General features: G+C 56.2%; 3 protein-coding genes across 5 annotated transcripts; 2 read left to right on the plus strand and 1 right to left on the minus strand.

Annotated features, from left to right (window-relative positions):
- Positions 1–164: 164 nt before the first annotated feature.
- S1PR4 (sphingosine-1-phosphate receptor 4) lies at positions 165–3,891 on the minus strand. The gene is made up of 2 exons (XM_033520199.1): positions 3,769–3,891; positions 165–2,399 (listed from the first exon to the last, which is right to left on the minus strand). The coding sequence occupies exon 2, from the start codon at positions 2,225–2,227 to the stop codon at positions 1,001–1,003; it is 1,227 nt and encodes a 408-aa protein (XP_033376090.1). The 5' UTR covers positions 2,228–2,399; positions 3,769–3,891; the 3' UTR covers positions 165–1,000.
- A 2,526-nt stretch (positions 3,892–6,417) lies between these two features.
- LOC107215418 (mast cell protease 1A-like) lies at positions 6,418–8,426 on the plus strand. Its single transcript, XM_015651560.3, has 5 exons — positions 6,418–6,617; positions 6,703–6,850; positions 7,036–7,171; positions 7,426–7,677; positions 7,951–8,426. Exons 1-5 carry the CDS (start codon positions 6,566–6,568, stop codon positions 8,083–8,085), a joined length of 723 nt encoding a protein of 240 aa, XP_015507046.1. The 5' UTR covers positions 6,418–6,565; the 3' UTR covers positions 8,086–8,426.
- A 98-nt stretch (positions 8,427–8,524) lies between these two features.
- On the plus strand, positions 8,525–13,708 carry LOC107215422 (granzyme E-like). 3 transcript variants are annotated; one of them, XM_033520194.1, is made up of 6 exons: positions 8,525–9,493; positions 10,365–10,915; positions 10,999–11,173; positions 12,184–12,325; positions 12,423–12,656; positions 13,051–13,708. In XM_033520194.1, the coding sequence occupies exons 2-6, from the start codon at positions 10,729–10,731 to the stop codon at positions 13,186–13,188; spliced, it is 876 nt and encodes a 291-aa protein (XP_033376085.1). In that variant the 5' UTR covers positions 8,525–9,493; positions 10,365–10,728; the 3' UTR covers positions 13,189–13,708. The 3 variants fall into 3 exon arrangements, with proteins under 3 accessions (XP_033376085.1, XP_033376084.1, XP_015507051.1); XM_033520193.1 differs by lacking the exon at positions 8,525–9,493 and having other exon boundaries at positions 10,254–10,915; XM_015651565.3 differs by lacking the exon at positions 8,525–9,493 and having other exon boundaries at positions 10,255–10,915; positions 11,014–11,173.
- The last annotated feature ends 254 nt before the right edge of the window (positions 13,709–13,962 follow it).

A 13,962-nucleotide genomic window follows, 5' to 3' on the forward strand; every position in this document is an offset into this window, starting at 1 on the left:
ATGGGATGGGATGAACAAGACCAGATGGGAGGCTCCTGCTGCCCCCTCAGCAGGGTGATCCCTCTGCCCCAAGAACAGGAGGGCAGCTCCAGCTGTCCCCAGAATACAAAAACATCTCCCAGGTACTACCTGGCCTCCAGAGGAAAAAAATCGAAGGAAATCAACCCAAGGCTTTCTGATCACTTTGATTTATTGCAAAACAAATGGGCTGCACACTCAGCTCCCATAGAGGGGCTGGGCCAGCAGGTTTTATATGAGTCCCCAGTGCTTTGGTGGCCTCTGGCACGGTGAGAGGAGGCATTTGGGTGCTGCTCTGATTATTCCCTACATGAGGGAACAGAAGAGCAGGGATCTGAGGCACAAGCTGGCTGTGTCTCCAGGCCCAGGATGACACCAGGCTCCCCAGTGTCTCTGGACACCTCCTTCTGCCCGTGCTAGTGCCAGCCCTGTCACTACAGCTCCGAGCACTGCTGTCATAGCATTTGCCCTGGCAAATTTGCCCAACCTCTGCACCCTGGGAAGGGTCTGGTTGTGGCTGCAGCCCTCTGCCATCCTCAGGCTGAGCAAGACATCAAGCTTGGATTCCTTCTCAGCAGTTGTACCCATCACAGAAGCTCCAAAAGGATTCCAAAGGCTTGGGAGGGCCACCTGGTTGGGGAAATCCACCTTATTTGCCACTGTGCCCTGGAGTAAAACACCCTCAGGGCGGCAGGTACAGCACCTCTGCACACCCAAAGCACACACACAGAACCTGAGCACTGCAGCTATCCCAGCAGAGCATCAATCCCAAAATGTGCCTGTATCTTTCACCCCCAGCCTAGAGGCAATTCCTATCCCTGTGCTGCAGCCACACTGAGGCACCGTCCCAGTCTGATGGGACTGGAAAGCCTGGCCCCAGCTCACAGCTGGTCAGCCTGCACTGCTACAGTCCTGCCAGGCCAGGACCAGCACCATGAGGCCCTGGGGGCTGTCTGGCATCTCTTGCTCTCCCCGTGGCCCCTCACAGGCTGGGGAGATTGCTCATCATGCTGGAGTTGCTGGAGAGAGGCGCCCTGGGCCGAGCGTTCCAGGCCACGGAGCTGCGGAAGCTGTCCCGGTAGCGCAGGGAACTCTCGGTGGAGGAGCCAGAATTGATGTCTGAGATGACCAGGCAGCTGCCAGGCTCACAGAGCCCAGCCCTGACACAGCAGCAGCACAGCAGGCTCCCCACGGCACGGCGAACCTCCACGCTCCGCAGGGAATAAATGATGGGATTGACTCCCGAGTTCAGCAGGGCCAGAGCCAGGGTCCAGTCCAGGCCGTGCAGGTGGCTGCAGGCCCCGGTGTCACAAAAGACATCAGAGAGCAGCAGCACAAAGAGGGGACTCCAGCAGAGGATGAAGGCCCCCAGGATCATCAGCACCGTCTTCAGCAGGCGCAGGGAGCGCTTGCGGCCGTGCCGGGAGCTGCTTTGCCTGGAACTGGCCTGCACCAGATGGAAGATGGAGATGTAGAGGCCGATGATGCCCAGGAGGATGATGCTGAACATGACTACGGAGAAGAGGATGTAGTTCTTGGAGTAGAGAGGCAGGAGCACGGAGCAGGCCTGGAAATCACAGAGGCAGTTCCAGCCCAGCAGCGGGAGCAGCCCGATGACGAGGGCCAGCAGCCAGCAGGACACGATGAGGCCCCGCAGGCGCAGGGTCTTGCTGGCCTCGTTCTCAGCGATCGGCCTCACCATGGCGCCGTAGCGCTCGATGGCCGTCACCAGCAGGCTGAAGGTGGAGGCAGCCAGGGCGATGAAGAGGATGCCCTCCCGCAGGAACCAGAGCGGAGGGGACAGCTGGAAGGTCTTGCTGCCCGAGAGGCAGAGGTTGCAGAGGTAGGCGATCCCTGCCAGCAGGTCGCTGACGGTGATGCTGGCGATGCAGGAGTAGACCCAGCGCCGGGCGCGCAGGCAGCGCAGCACGGCCAGCAGCACCAGCAGGTTCTCCAGGATGATGGCGCAGCTGATGATGGCGAAGGCGGTGCGGACGAGCCCCATGCCCTCGTCCCCAGACTGCCTGTTGGTGAGCTTGCCTGAGAAGTTGTAGTGCTGCAGGATGATGTTCACGTTCCTCGTGGCAGCCAGCTGCAGGCAGGAGGCTTTTGTGCCCAGCAGGTCGAGTCTGAGCTCGGGATGTTGAGCAGAGCCCAGGGGAAGGAGGAGGGAGCGATTCACCAGCCAGCTCAGCACTGGAGCATCCATCTTCTGAGCCTGGGACAGCAGCCAAGGGATGCTCGATGGAGGAGGGGGTCAGGTAGGGCTTGGGGCAGAGCAGATCCTCGGTTTGAGGGCTGGAGCAGCTGTGAGCCTGAGCCCAGCAGCCCTGCTCAGCGTGGAGGTGAGAGTCAGAGCCCTGTCTGCCAGCCCTGCGGCACTGAAAGAGCAAGGGGAGAGGAGGGTGAGGTGTTTTGTAAGTCCACCCATGAGCATGGGCTTCCTGTTGTTTAATAAAGTTTCCTGTTGTGACTGAGAGTATTGACATCTCTCCTAACAGCTGTCATTTCTTGGTAAGGGTCTGGTTATTCTCGGCTTTGCTGTGGTTGTGAAGGTGTGACACAAATGAAGTGCCAGGGCCCTCTTTGGGTTTGGGAGCAGGCTGTGTCAAACGGGGCAACACCTTGATGGGTGGAGTCTGCGGGACTGAACAGATCCAAGAGCTGCTAAGAGCACCCAGACAGCTTCAGACACACTGGGTGCACCCCTGAGCCTGGCAGAGAGCCACTGCCTCTTCCCCAGCTGCCCTGGGCACCACCCATGCTCAGATCCCTATTGAGAGCAGTGATGGATTTGTCTTTACAGACAGGCTGTGGGTCTGCTGGTAAACAAAACCAGCACTGAGAGATAAAAGAAGCAATGGGAAGGATTCCACTGATTGATGAATAGAAAAAAAAAATATATATATATATATTTGCCTTTACAAACAAACTAGGTTTGCTGATAAATGAAATTGGATATTGAAAGATGAAAGAAACAATGGGGAAGAACCATAAATTCCATAAGAATTAAAAATTAAGAGGGAGGGTTATACATTAGAGGGGAATCTTAGGTATCAGGCACTCTGGGAAGTCTGTACCTCTCAAGTACCTCAGCCAATGGGGAAAGAGCTGGGAAATTGGGATAAAAAGGAGACTGCATCCTCCAAAAATTTGAGACACCCCAGGGGGATGCCCCATGGCCTCTCCCTTTATCTGAATAAAGTAAAGGGATTTCTTTGTCTCCTTTTTGGACATAAACCTCTGGTGTTTGTGGGTTAATTTTCCTGACACTCTTCCTTCTTCAGGAGGAAGGTCCACGCTGTCACTCCTCAGGGCTCCTCCACAGGCCCAGCTCCTGCCACTCTCTCAGGACACATCCAGACACATCCATCCCCATCCTGCACTGTGTGGCACCTGTGTGGCTGAGGTGAGCTCAGCCCCTTCCCCTTCAGAGGAGAGCTCAGCTGGTCTGAGCTGAGCACGTGCCCTGACACTGCACCTACACCTTCAACTCACCAAGCATCCTCTAGAGATGGCTCAGGACCTTCCCACTCTCTGTCTCCACACAGGCAGGGAAGGAGGCAAAAAGCTGCTGCTTCTCACCTTTGCAGGAGGCAGAAGATGCTGAGAGCAGAACCGAGGAACGAGAGCATGGCTGCAATGTTAATTTCCATCATTGTCCTAATTCCTTACCTCTGCAGAACTCGACGGGAGAGCCTTGCAACGTGCTGTTCCCAGTTGTGGCTGGGAATTCACCTTAGGACTCACCTGCCATGGCTTGTGGGAGGCTCTTGCTGCCCCAGGGAGGTTCAGCAGTGCTCTCCAGATCTTTGTCTGAGGCCCAGCACCGAGCAGGTAGTGGGGACAGCTTAATGTGCAAAATAAGTGAGGCTTCTACCTAGCAAAGTGAAAAAAAAGGGGAAGTTGCAACATCAACCACATTTCTGTGCAGGGTGAACCCCACCCAAATCAGCTTCAAAGTGGCAGAGATAAAAGAAAAGCAGAGCACCAGTTAGCTCGGGATCAGAAGCTGTGCCCTGATGTAGCTGTGCTCTCACTCCAGACTGGCAGGAAATCACGAAGGTGTCCCCAGGCTGAGAGCAAAGAGAGTTCTTCCATCCCCAGGGAGCTGTCCAGGGAGCCCATCCAGGCCTGGGTGGGTGGATTGATCCCAGCCAGGATGGCAGCACAGACAGGTGGAAAAGGCAAAGGAAGCCATGGGCAGGCAAGAGTGGTTCTCACCAAAAGCTGAGGGCTCCATCCTCCACCTTCACCCTTTCAGCCGGGGTTTTGACCTTGTCTCTCGTGGAAAGAAACTCACACTGATAAGGTCAGGAGATGACCCTGAGATTGAAGGAGAGGAAATCAGCAGGAAGGCTGGGCCATGAGGGCTCAGAGGGGAGCAGGGCTGCACCTTCAGCACAAAGAGCTCACTCCCAAACGCTCTGGGCTGATGCCCACAAAGCACTGGAATCCAAAGGCTCAGGGTGATCCTGACACATCACCCCTCTGAGCTTTGCTCTTGTTCAGGGTGAGCCTCCAGCTAATGTTCAGGACAGAACTGGTGAAATGCTCCTGAAATGGATGCATCAGAGGATGGAGAAATTTGGCTTGTCAGGGGGTCTAAGTAGCTTCTCAAAGAGAATGTGTGAGGAGTCAGAGATTCCTGACAGGAGAGAGATCTGTGGAGAGGATGGGACTGGGGGCAGGCAAACCCTTTTGGTGGCAGGAGAGCTCGAGGCAGATGAGCTGCTGGGACAGCTTGGCCCCTTCACCCTTGGTGTGCAGGTTCTCTGGACCAGCAAAACATGGAAGCATCTTCCTAATTCCCCCTCCACAAACATATCCAAGGTACAGAGTCCCCAGCTCATGGCTGGGGGCTAATGGGGCTCTTCTTGCCTGAGCCCCCACAGGAGGGAGAGCTCCTGCTCTGTCTGTCCCCACTGCACTGCCACAGGCTGAGCTGGATCTTGGCACTTCTCCTTTGCTGCCATCTCAGTTCAGATGTCCTTTCTCTGAAGTGAAGTGGGGCAGGGGAGGGACACCCCCTCATCTCCTTCTCATCTCTTCAGAGCAAAGCCAGAGTCTGCCTGACACTGCCTGATGGCTCTGATGGGCTTGGAAGGGCCAGGGCAGGCACAGGGGGCAGCTGAAACCCTGTGGACCTGCTCCAGACCCGTGGCTAAAGCAGGTACTGATGGATGATGAGATGAGGCACCTCAGCAGAGAAGCCCTGGAACCCTCCAGAGGTCAACAGGAAGGCCAAAACACCTTGGCCTCAGAGAGAGGAACTTGTCTGCAGTCAAAGGAACACCAGAGAGGAACAGGAGAGCAGCAGCCTGGAGCTCAGAGTCCATGGCCTGTGGCCTGCCCAGTCCCTCCAGCCCTGGGGCTGCTGCTCCCAGGAGGGTTTCCAGCCACAGATTGGGGGGAGGCACAAGCAGCTGCAGGGGAAAGACAGCAAGTTACAAACACAAGATAAAATACTGATGATTCCTGTTGAGGTTTTCCTGCTGTGCTGCTGCACAGTCCTGATTAAAGCTTGTATTTTCAGATATTATGATTAAAAAACAACAAAACATGGCTGAAGCTCTGTGGACAGCTCTGTGTCAGGCTGGCTCATGGACATCAGGCATCCCCATCTCTGTCCTCACCTCTCCCTCCCCACCCACCCATCCTGTCCCCTCTTCGTGGCCCCAGCACAGCCCAAGGCATCCACTTGCCTGCAGGTGTTTTTCTGCTCCAGGAAGGGTGGAGCAGGGCTGGTTTAAAAATGACTGATCACTCCTGGCAGTTGGGTGGTTGCACTTCCCCACTTCAGTCTCTTCTGCTGCAGAGCAGAACTTCCCACATCCCAGTCTCCCCAAGCTGGCAGGATCCTCCTGGCCCCAGAGGAGCCAAGAAGAACCAGCAAGGCCCCTCTGACCTGGGCTGACACCAAACCCTGCAGATCTGACTTTTCACTGTGCTCAAAAACTGTCCCAGGCACAGTGGTTGTGCCTGGGTGCCCTTTCATTTAAATTGGGTTGTGGTGATGGTGGATCTCTGTAGGAAAAGAGGCTCTGCAGTGCATCCTTTGAGGGAAAACAAGAATATGAAAGAGCAACTTTCAGGATTATCTCCTCTAGACCACATTCATGACTTTAAATGGCAAAGTTTTGTTGGTTGTTTCTTATTTTTTTAAGCGGCTTTTTTTTTTTTTAACCTTGCATTTCCTCAAGGCAAAAACATTAAATGGAAAATGTGGTAGAAATGTTAAATCACACCTCAAAACCACCACAGGACACTTCTCTCTTGCTGCCAGCACCCCTGAGGCTGTGGCTGTGGTGTACCAGGCTCTCTCTGCCCTGGCCTGTCCGTGCTGTGCTATCGCCCCTCAATCACAGCCACGGGCACGTGGGCACTGGGGCCAGGCCAGCCATGCCCTGATCAGCACAATCAGCCCCTTGCACACAGTTTCCTGCCTGCTGGGCACAGCCACCTCCAATCTATAAAACCAGCCCCTGCCCACGGGGAAACTCAAGACCTCCACACATCTGGGGAGGAGCGTCCAGCTGTGCCAGCGATGCCGCTGCCGGCCCTGCTGCTCCTGCTCTGCTGCCCGTGGGCCAGTGCCAGTGAGTCAGGGCTTGGCTGGGAGTGGGGACAGCTCGTTTGGGCTCTCAGCAGCCCCTGGCTCACCTGTGCTGGGGGGTCTTGCAGGAGCTCTGCGGGATCAGATTGTGGGGGGCCACGAGGCGCGGCCCCACTCCCACCCGTACATGGCGTACCTGAAGATAGCGGGGCTGGGGGCCTGTGGGGGCTTCCTGGTGGCCCCTGACTGGGTGATGTCAGCTGCACACTGCATGGGGTGAGTGCTTGGTACAGGGGCTTTATCCCCTTCTTTCTCCCCTAGCCTGGGAGCTCCTTCCCCAGAGCAATTTTGGAACAGGTTCCTGCTGTGCTGGGCAGGTCTCTCCACCTCTCTGCAAAAATGAGGGAGGTGGGTGACAGCCAGCCTGATTTCCCCTTTCTCCCCTCCACTGCCATGGCCAGGAATATCACAGTCATCCTGGGGGCTCACGACATCCGTGAACCAGAAAAAAGCCAGCAGGTCCGGGGAGTCCTCAAGTACCACGAGCACCCCGAATACGACCCCAGCACGATGTACAACGACATCATGCTGCTCCAGGCAAGGGGTTCTGAGGGGGCAGAGGGGCTGTGGGGCTGCCAGGGACTGGGCTGTTTGCTCTTTCTTCAAAGCTGCTTCTGCCCAAGGTGCTGGAGGCTGGCAGGGAGCTGGGAAGGAGCCACGGGCAGGGTTTGGAGCCTCGTGTGGCTTTCACAGCAGCTCCCCGGAGCTTGCAGAGCCTGCCAGACCCTCCCTGTCTCTGCAAAGAAAGTCTCCTGCTCACAGCCCTCTCTCAACCCCCTGCTTTCCCCCAGCTAACATCCAAGGCCACTCTCAATGACTACGTCCAGACCATCCCGCTGCCCAAGAGCGGCAGTGACCTCCCCACGGGCACCAAGTGCTTGATCGCCGGCTGGGGTCTGATCGATGAGGACAGGGCCACCAACAAGCTCTTTGAGACCAAAGTCTCCATCTACAGCCGCAGGAAATGCGTCCTCTTCTACCCACACCTGGACTCTGGCATGGTCTGTGCAGGCAGCTTCCACCAGCTGAAGGATTCCAGCCAGGTATGGGGAGGGCACACGGGGAGCAGCAGCTGCTGCTGGCACAGCCAGCTCCTGGGGCAGGTGACAAGCACTTGGTCACACTTCCCATGAGGATTGGCTCTCTGGATGTGCTGGCAGCAGCCACAGTCCCTGCACAGCGCCAGGGGCACAGCCCCAGCTCAGCAGCCCCTTCAGCCGGGTGGGATATGGGGCAGGAACAGGGCAGGGAGGGACCTGGGAGAAACCCTTTACCACAGGGAAAAGGCATCTAAAATCAATCTCCTCTCTCCCCAGGGAGATTCTGGTGGGCCCCTGGTGTGTAATAAAGTGGCACAAGGTGTTGTTTCCTTTGGCTATGACTCCCCACCCGGGGTCTACACCCGCATCTCCAACTACCTGCCCTGGATCAAAAAAGTCATGAAGAAGTAGCGGCAGTGGCAGCACTTTCTCCAGCTCTGGTGTGGCTCTGGAGACTGCAATAGCTCCCCTCCTCCCCCTGCTGAAGGCTCAACTCCCTCTTCTCTCCTTGGGAACCCAAATGATTTGATCAGTGCACTTGAGAGCCCCCTTCATTCTGTTCTGAGGCTGCTGCCTGTGCCATTCCCTGCCCGTCCCAGGGCTGTGTTAAATCACCCTGGCAGAAGCAGGGACAGCCCCAGATGGCACAAAAAGAGGCTGTGCCACAACAGACCCCACTTCCTTCAGAGATAACCCTGTTCCTGCTTGAACCTTGCTGCACTTGAAGCACCCACAGTAAACTCAAAGCTGCATCTCCTAGTGTGTGTTTTCTTCCTCGTGGCCTTGCCACAGAGAGCAGGAGGGGGGGTCTGGCTGCTGGGACAGCAGCAATCCCAGCTCTGCATCCTGAGTCACTGGCAGGCTCAGAAACAAGAGGAATGCTTGACCTTCCTGGGGTGGAGAGTGTGCTGAGAGGAGAAAAACTGCCCAGGTAGAAATGTTCTGGGAAAAATGATGGGCACACACTCCCTTCACCAACTTCAGCATGGCTGTCACCCTCCTGGGAGCACAGGCAGCAAGCTGGGGGCACCAGCAGCGAGCAGGACTCGTGGTTCTCTGCAGAGCAGAGGCTGTTCCCTCGGAAGTGTCACAGCCAGGGCACAGTGCAGCCCGGACAGCGCGGTCACAGGGCACACCTGGCTTATCTTCCAGCTGTCTGAGCTGCAAGAGGCTTCCCTGGGTGGAGAGAGCTGGACTTCTTGTGGACTGTGCCCTTGGGTGTAGGCAGGTGGAGGTTAAGACACCGGGTTCAGGGCTTTAGGATCCCGGAGAGGAGGCACACCCCAAGCCCCAGCTGTCACACTGCTCCCAGGCTTTGCCTCTTGCCAGCAGCCACGGTCCATCCCTGTTTCTGCACCATGTCCTGGCTAGAAAGGCTTGAACTAAAGGGTTGATGAAGGACCTGGGTTCACAAAAGTGCCTGACCCCAAAGCCACTTCCTCCTTTCCTCCCGTGGTAACTGCGGGGGCCCAGTGGGGTCCCTGGAGAAGGTGAGGACCAGTCCTGGCTGGCTGCTGTGGAGCTGCTTGGCACATCCTCATCTCCCTGGTCAGAGGCTGTCCTAGTGCCAGCCCAAACCTCTCCCCTCAGCTGATGATGCCCAAAGACAAATCCTCCCCACCAAGGATGCTCGAGGGCTGTTTTCAGACAGCTCCTGCAATGGAGTCTGAACTTCCTTCCATGGCCTGCAGCAGGCTGCTCTCTGAGCCCTCATCTCCTTCATTCCAGCTCCTTCCTGGTGGCATCTCTTGTGTACAGAGAGAGCCAAGACTTCCCTGGGGGAGATGACGGGGGACACAGATGATGCTGTGGTAACTGGGTGAGTGCAGAGCTCCCTGGCAGGGGGTGAAGGGTGTCCGTGATGTCAGGGGGAGACTGACTCGGTTTGTGGTGGGAAAAACCAGTGGGGAATTTCAAACATACGAAAACTGTCTGCAGTCCAGGGGAAGGGGGTGCTTGCCCTGCTTTCATGGTCTTTCCCAGTCTCCCACTGGTCACCCCCATCAGAGGGAGGAGGTTTCCACAGTCCAGACTGGATTTCTGCTCACAAATCCTCCACCTTCTTGCCTGGGATGAAGGGAAACTGCGTCACCTCTGCCTTCAGCACCCAGGCTGCCCTGGGGAAACTGAGAAGGGTCCATGTTTGGGCTTCTGCTCACAGCTGCTATCAGCTCAGAAATCTGCAAGTGAACAGGCTGCAGCTGCTTATCTGTGTATTATGAATCTTTATCACGTCAGGGTTTTCCTTGAAGCTCCAGCTGCTGCAGGCTTTGCACGAGAATGGCAACTTGTAGCTTAAAGTTGGGGTTTACCCAGTGGCACTGGAGGAAGGGGGAAAGCAGATTTACTGGCAGTGAGGGCAGCAAGGAAGCATCGGCCCCATTTCGTCACAGCTGAACTGTGACAGTTCAAAGTCCGCTCACACCGTAAAATCCAAGAATGGTTTGGACTGGAAGGGCCCTTAGGGATCATCTCATCCCACCCCTGCCATGGCAGGGACACCTTCCACCATCCCAGGCTGCTCCAAGCCCCGTCCAGCCTGGCCTTGGGCACTGCCAGGGATCCAGGGGCAGCCCCAGCTGCTCTGGGCACCCTGTGCCAGGGCCTGCCCACCCTCCCAGGGAAGGATTTCTTCCCAGTATCATCAGTGTCATGTTATAAACACATTTATGACAATTTTGCTACATTAGCCCAGACTGCAGCTACTGAGAGACCTCATCTGCCACTGCATGGTCTTTGGAACTGGTGCATCAGGTGAAAGAAGTCTTGTTCATGTAAGACTCATTATAAAAATCAAGAGGGTTTGCAAGTGCTCAAGAAGCTTGAAGAATAGAAGCTGTAAGGGAAGACCTCACTGGAAGTCAAAGAGATGAGGTTGGGTGCGTTGCCCACAGCTTCCAGAACAACCACCAAGTTCTAAAATTGGCTCTGGGTTCAGAAGGACGTCAGATCCCTCAGATCAGACCCATGATGGAGGTGGGTTGATGCCCAAGGCCCAGACTGAATTCCCCTCTCGCATTGCTGAGACATGCAACTCGTGGAGAGATTCTGCAGATGAGTCTGACTTCTGTGGTTTCCTGGAGTCTGGTCTCAGGCTATAAAACCTTGCTGGGAGCAGGACGAGACCCCAGACGCAGCCCCACCTCTAAGGGATCCGCTGAAGGCCAGAAGGCTGTGATGGAGCACCTGCAGACTCTCCTGCTGTCCCTCCTGCTGGTGATGTGTCCCCCAGCCAGCACCAGTAAGTAGAGTGGGCTGGAGGTGAGGAGAGGGTTGGGGAAGGATGAATCTCAGCCCTGTGGCCCCCAAACCCCTCATCCCCAGCCCCATCCATTGCAGATTATCCCTGGAAGTGGAAGGAGAGAGGAGGAGAAGCCAAGGCAGCCTCCAGGGCACACCCCACCCCCTACATGGCCTACCTGCAGGGGAAGGACAAGAACTTCTGTGGGGGCTTCCTCGTGGCCCCCGGCTGGGTGATGACGGCGGCTCAGTGCCTCGTGTAAGTCCTGCTGTGTCCACACAGCCCCTGCAGTGAGCTGTCTGCTCCACCACAGCCTGGGGAGCATCTCCTGAATGGGGGTCTCACTGCTGGGGTCACATCAGCCATGGCCAGGCTCTTTCCCTGGTGGGCAGCACAGGGCAGGGCACGGTTTGGGGACAGCTCTGAGCCCCATCTCTCTCCCCAGCCCGCCCTCAGATATTTACCCTGACTTTTTCTCCCACTCTGTGACTTTTAGTTTTCCCAGATGTCAACAATGGGAGGTCAGAGTGGCTTCTTCCCTTGCTGGCACTGACCTGCTGTCAGGCTTTGTCCTTTCTGCCACCAACTTGTTTGTTGGCAGAAATATTTGCTATGAGACAGCTGCTTGCCCAGCCCTTTTCCACCAGTCCAGCTGGGGTATGGAAGGGCAGGAGGACTTTTCCAGATGTGCACAGCTCTGGGTGTAGCTTCCACACACCTCAGGGCTGACAGCTCTGCCCTGGTGCCAGTGACAGGCTCAGGGCCAGTCCCCACTCCTGGGCAGAAAAAGAGAGAACTGAGGAGCCTGGAGGCCTGAGCCTCACCTGGGAGCTTGGGAAGGACTCCTGCACATCCCCAAGGTCCTTTCCAACCTTCCTGAGGCAGCACTTTCTGTGGGTGATGTAGAGGACAGAGAACTATCCTGATTTAAAAACCCCTGGACTTCCATGGGCCTGTGAAGCCCAGAAAAAGAGAGCAGCAGCATTGGAGCAAATGTGCCCAGCTTCAGGTCTGGAGATAAAGGAGCCCTTGCAGAGCTCTGCTCTGTCAGGTGGGAGCTTGCTCTGCCTCTTGGCTGGGCAGATTCCCTGGCAGAGCCCCTTGCTCCCACCATTCTTCTTTAAAAAGTGCATGTATAATATATTGTGTGTGTAGGGAATGTATGTACACTCCCTCTGTGTCATTGGACTCTCCTGGGAGATGAACCTCAGTGCTCCCAGGCAAGACAGGGACAAGCTGGTGACACCCACTGTGCTTGATTTCACCAGCCACAAACCTCTGACGGTCATCCTGGGAGCCCACACGCTCCAGAGGAGAGAGGACAGCTGGCAAACCTTCGAGGTCAAGGAGTACCACTGCCACCCGGGTTTTACAAGCCCTAAGAAGGGAAATGACATCCTTTTGCTGAAGGTAACCTGGCCCTGATTGCAGAGCTGAGCTGGAGTAGAAGGGGACGGTGGATTCCAGGCCAAACACTCATCTCTGTGTTTCCTGTCCCCTTGCCCAGCTGAATGGCAATGCCACCAGCAACAGCCACGTCAGGCCCATTTCCTTTGAGAAATCCAAAGTTCGTGGTGGGAGCGAGTGCAGCGTGGCTGGCTGGGGACACAGGACAGCTGATGTCACCCTGCGTGAGGCCACTGTCACCGTCATCAGACAAAGGGACTGCCTCAGCCACTACCCAGGACTCGCTGACAACTTGATTTGTGGCCGCAGCAGATCCTCTGGGGTACCTGAAAAGGTCAGTCTCTGGTCAGGGAGGAGGAGGAGGATGAGGGGGAGGTTTTAGCCAGGGAGAAGAGGAACCTTGTCATGGCACAGGACCTGGGAGTCAGCAGGGGGACAATGGCTTGGCCAGAGGGGTTCACCCTGAATCTCATTGTTGGTCTGAGTGTGCTTCGTATCTGAAGCCAACAGAAGGGCAGAAATGAAGCTTCAGTGTTCCCCCAGCTGTGTCCCTGACAAAGCTGCCACCAAAGGGATAACTCTCCCTTGTGGAGGCAGAGTTATCCCCATCCACTGTGAGTCCAGGCCTCTGCTGGGGGAGCTCTGTGCTGGTGTTTGCAGCCTCCCTGTTCTTTGCAAAGGCTCTCCTTCTCATAACCCAGCACTGATCTCTCTGTTCCTTCCCACAGGGTGATGCTGGGGATCCGCTGGTCTGCAACAACAAAGCCTACGGCATCTTCTCCTACAGACACAACAACTGGCCTGGCTTCTACACACACATCGCTCCTTTCCTCCCCTGGGTCAACAGCGTCATGAAGTCAGCGTGACCCTGCTCCCCCTGCAGAGCCCCGTCCTCACCAGCTTCCTTTCCCTTTCTCCCTGGAAAACATCTCCCACTGCTCCTCGTGAATGGGGCAAGGACTTCTCTGTGGCCAAGCCGAGCTGTGTCCGTGGTGGGGCTGGCACTGAGGTTGTGCCCTGGCTGTGTTTGTCCCCTGTGCACATGGGGAGTGCCTGCTGCCCTTCCCTGCTGCCCTGACTGAGCCCTCCGTGGCTCCAGCTGCGGAGAGGGAGCAGCAGGACGGCCCAGAGAGGTTCCAGGAGCTGGGGAGATGTCTGTAACCCTCAGGGGAAGGCTGCACAATGAGATCAGAGGGATCCAAAGAGCAGCCTCCTCCCTGTGTGTCATTTGTGACACCACACATCTGGCTGTCCAAGCTCCAAGGAGGACACTTCCAGCTCCTGCTTCACTACTGCTGTCCCTACCTCTGAAACTGCTGCCTCCTCTCTCCCCTCTTCTGTAGCTCCAGTGTCGTGGGAACACATAAAAACAATAAATCTCCTCAGCATGTGAAAGCCTTTTTCCTGGTGCAATTTGGATTTCTCTGGGCCACTGGCTCCAGTCCTGGACAGCTCAGGAGAAAGCCACAGCTCAAAGAGCTGAATCCCAAGCTGGAGGTTTCTACCTCAATCAATGGCCTCTGTTTTCTGTGCCATCTAAACCTCCAGAACTGATGTCCAGTCTGGATTTCAGAGCAGGGACTCTCCTCACTCCCTCCAGGGAGCTCCAAGCTGATAGTTCAGGGGATTTCCTCACTCCA

The sequence above is a fragment of the Parus major genome, chromosome 28 (genome assembly GCF_001522545.3).
Source record: "Parus major isolate Abel chromosome 28, Parus_major1.1, whole genome shotgun sequence".
Classification (NCBI taxonomy): Eukaryota; Metazoa; Chordata; class Aves; order Passeriformes; family Paridae; genus Parus; species Parus major.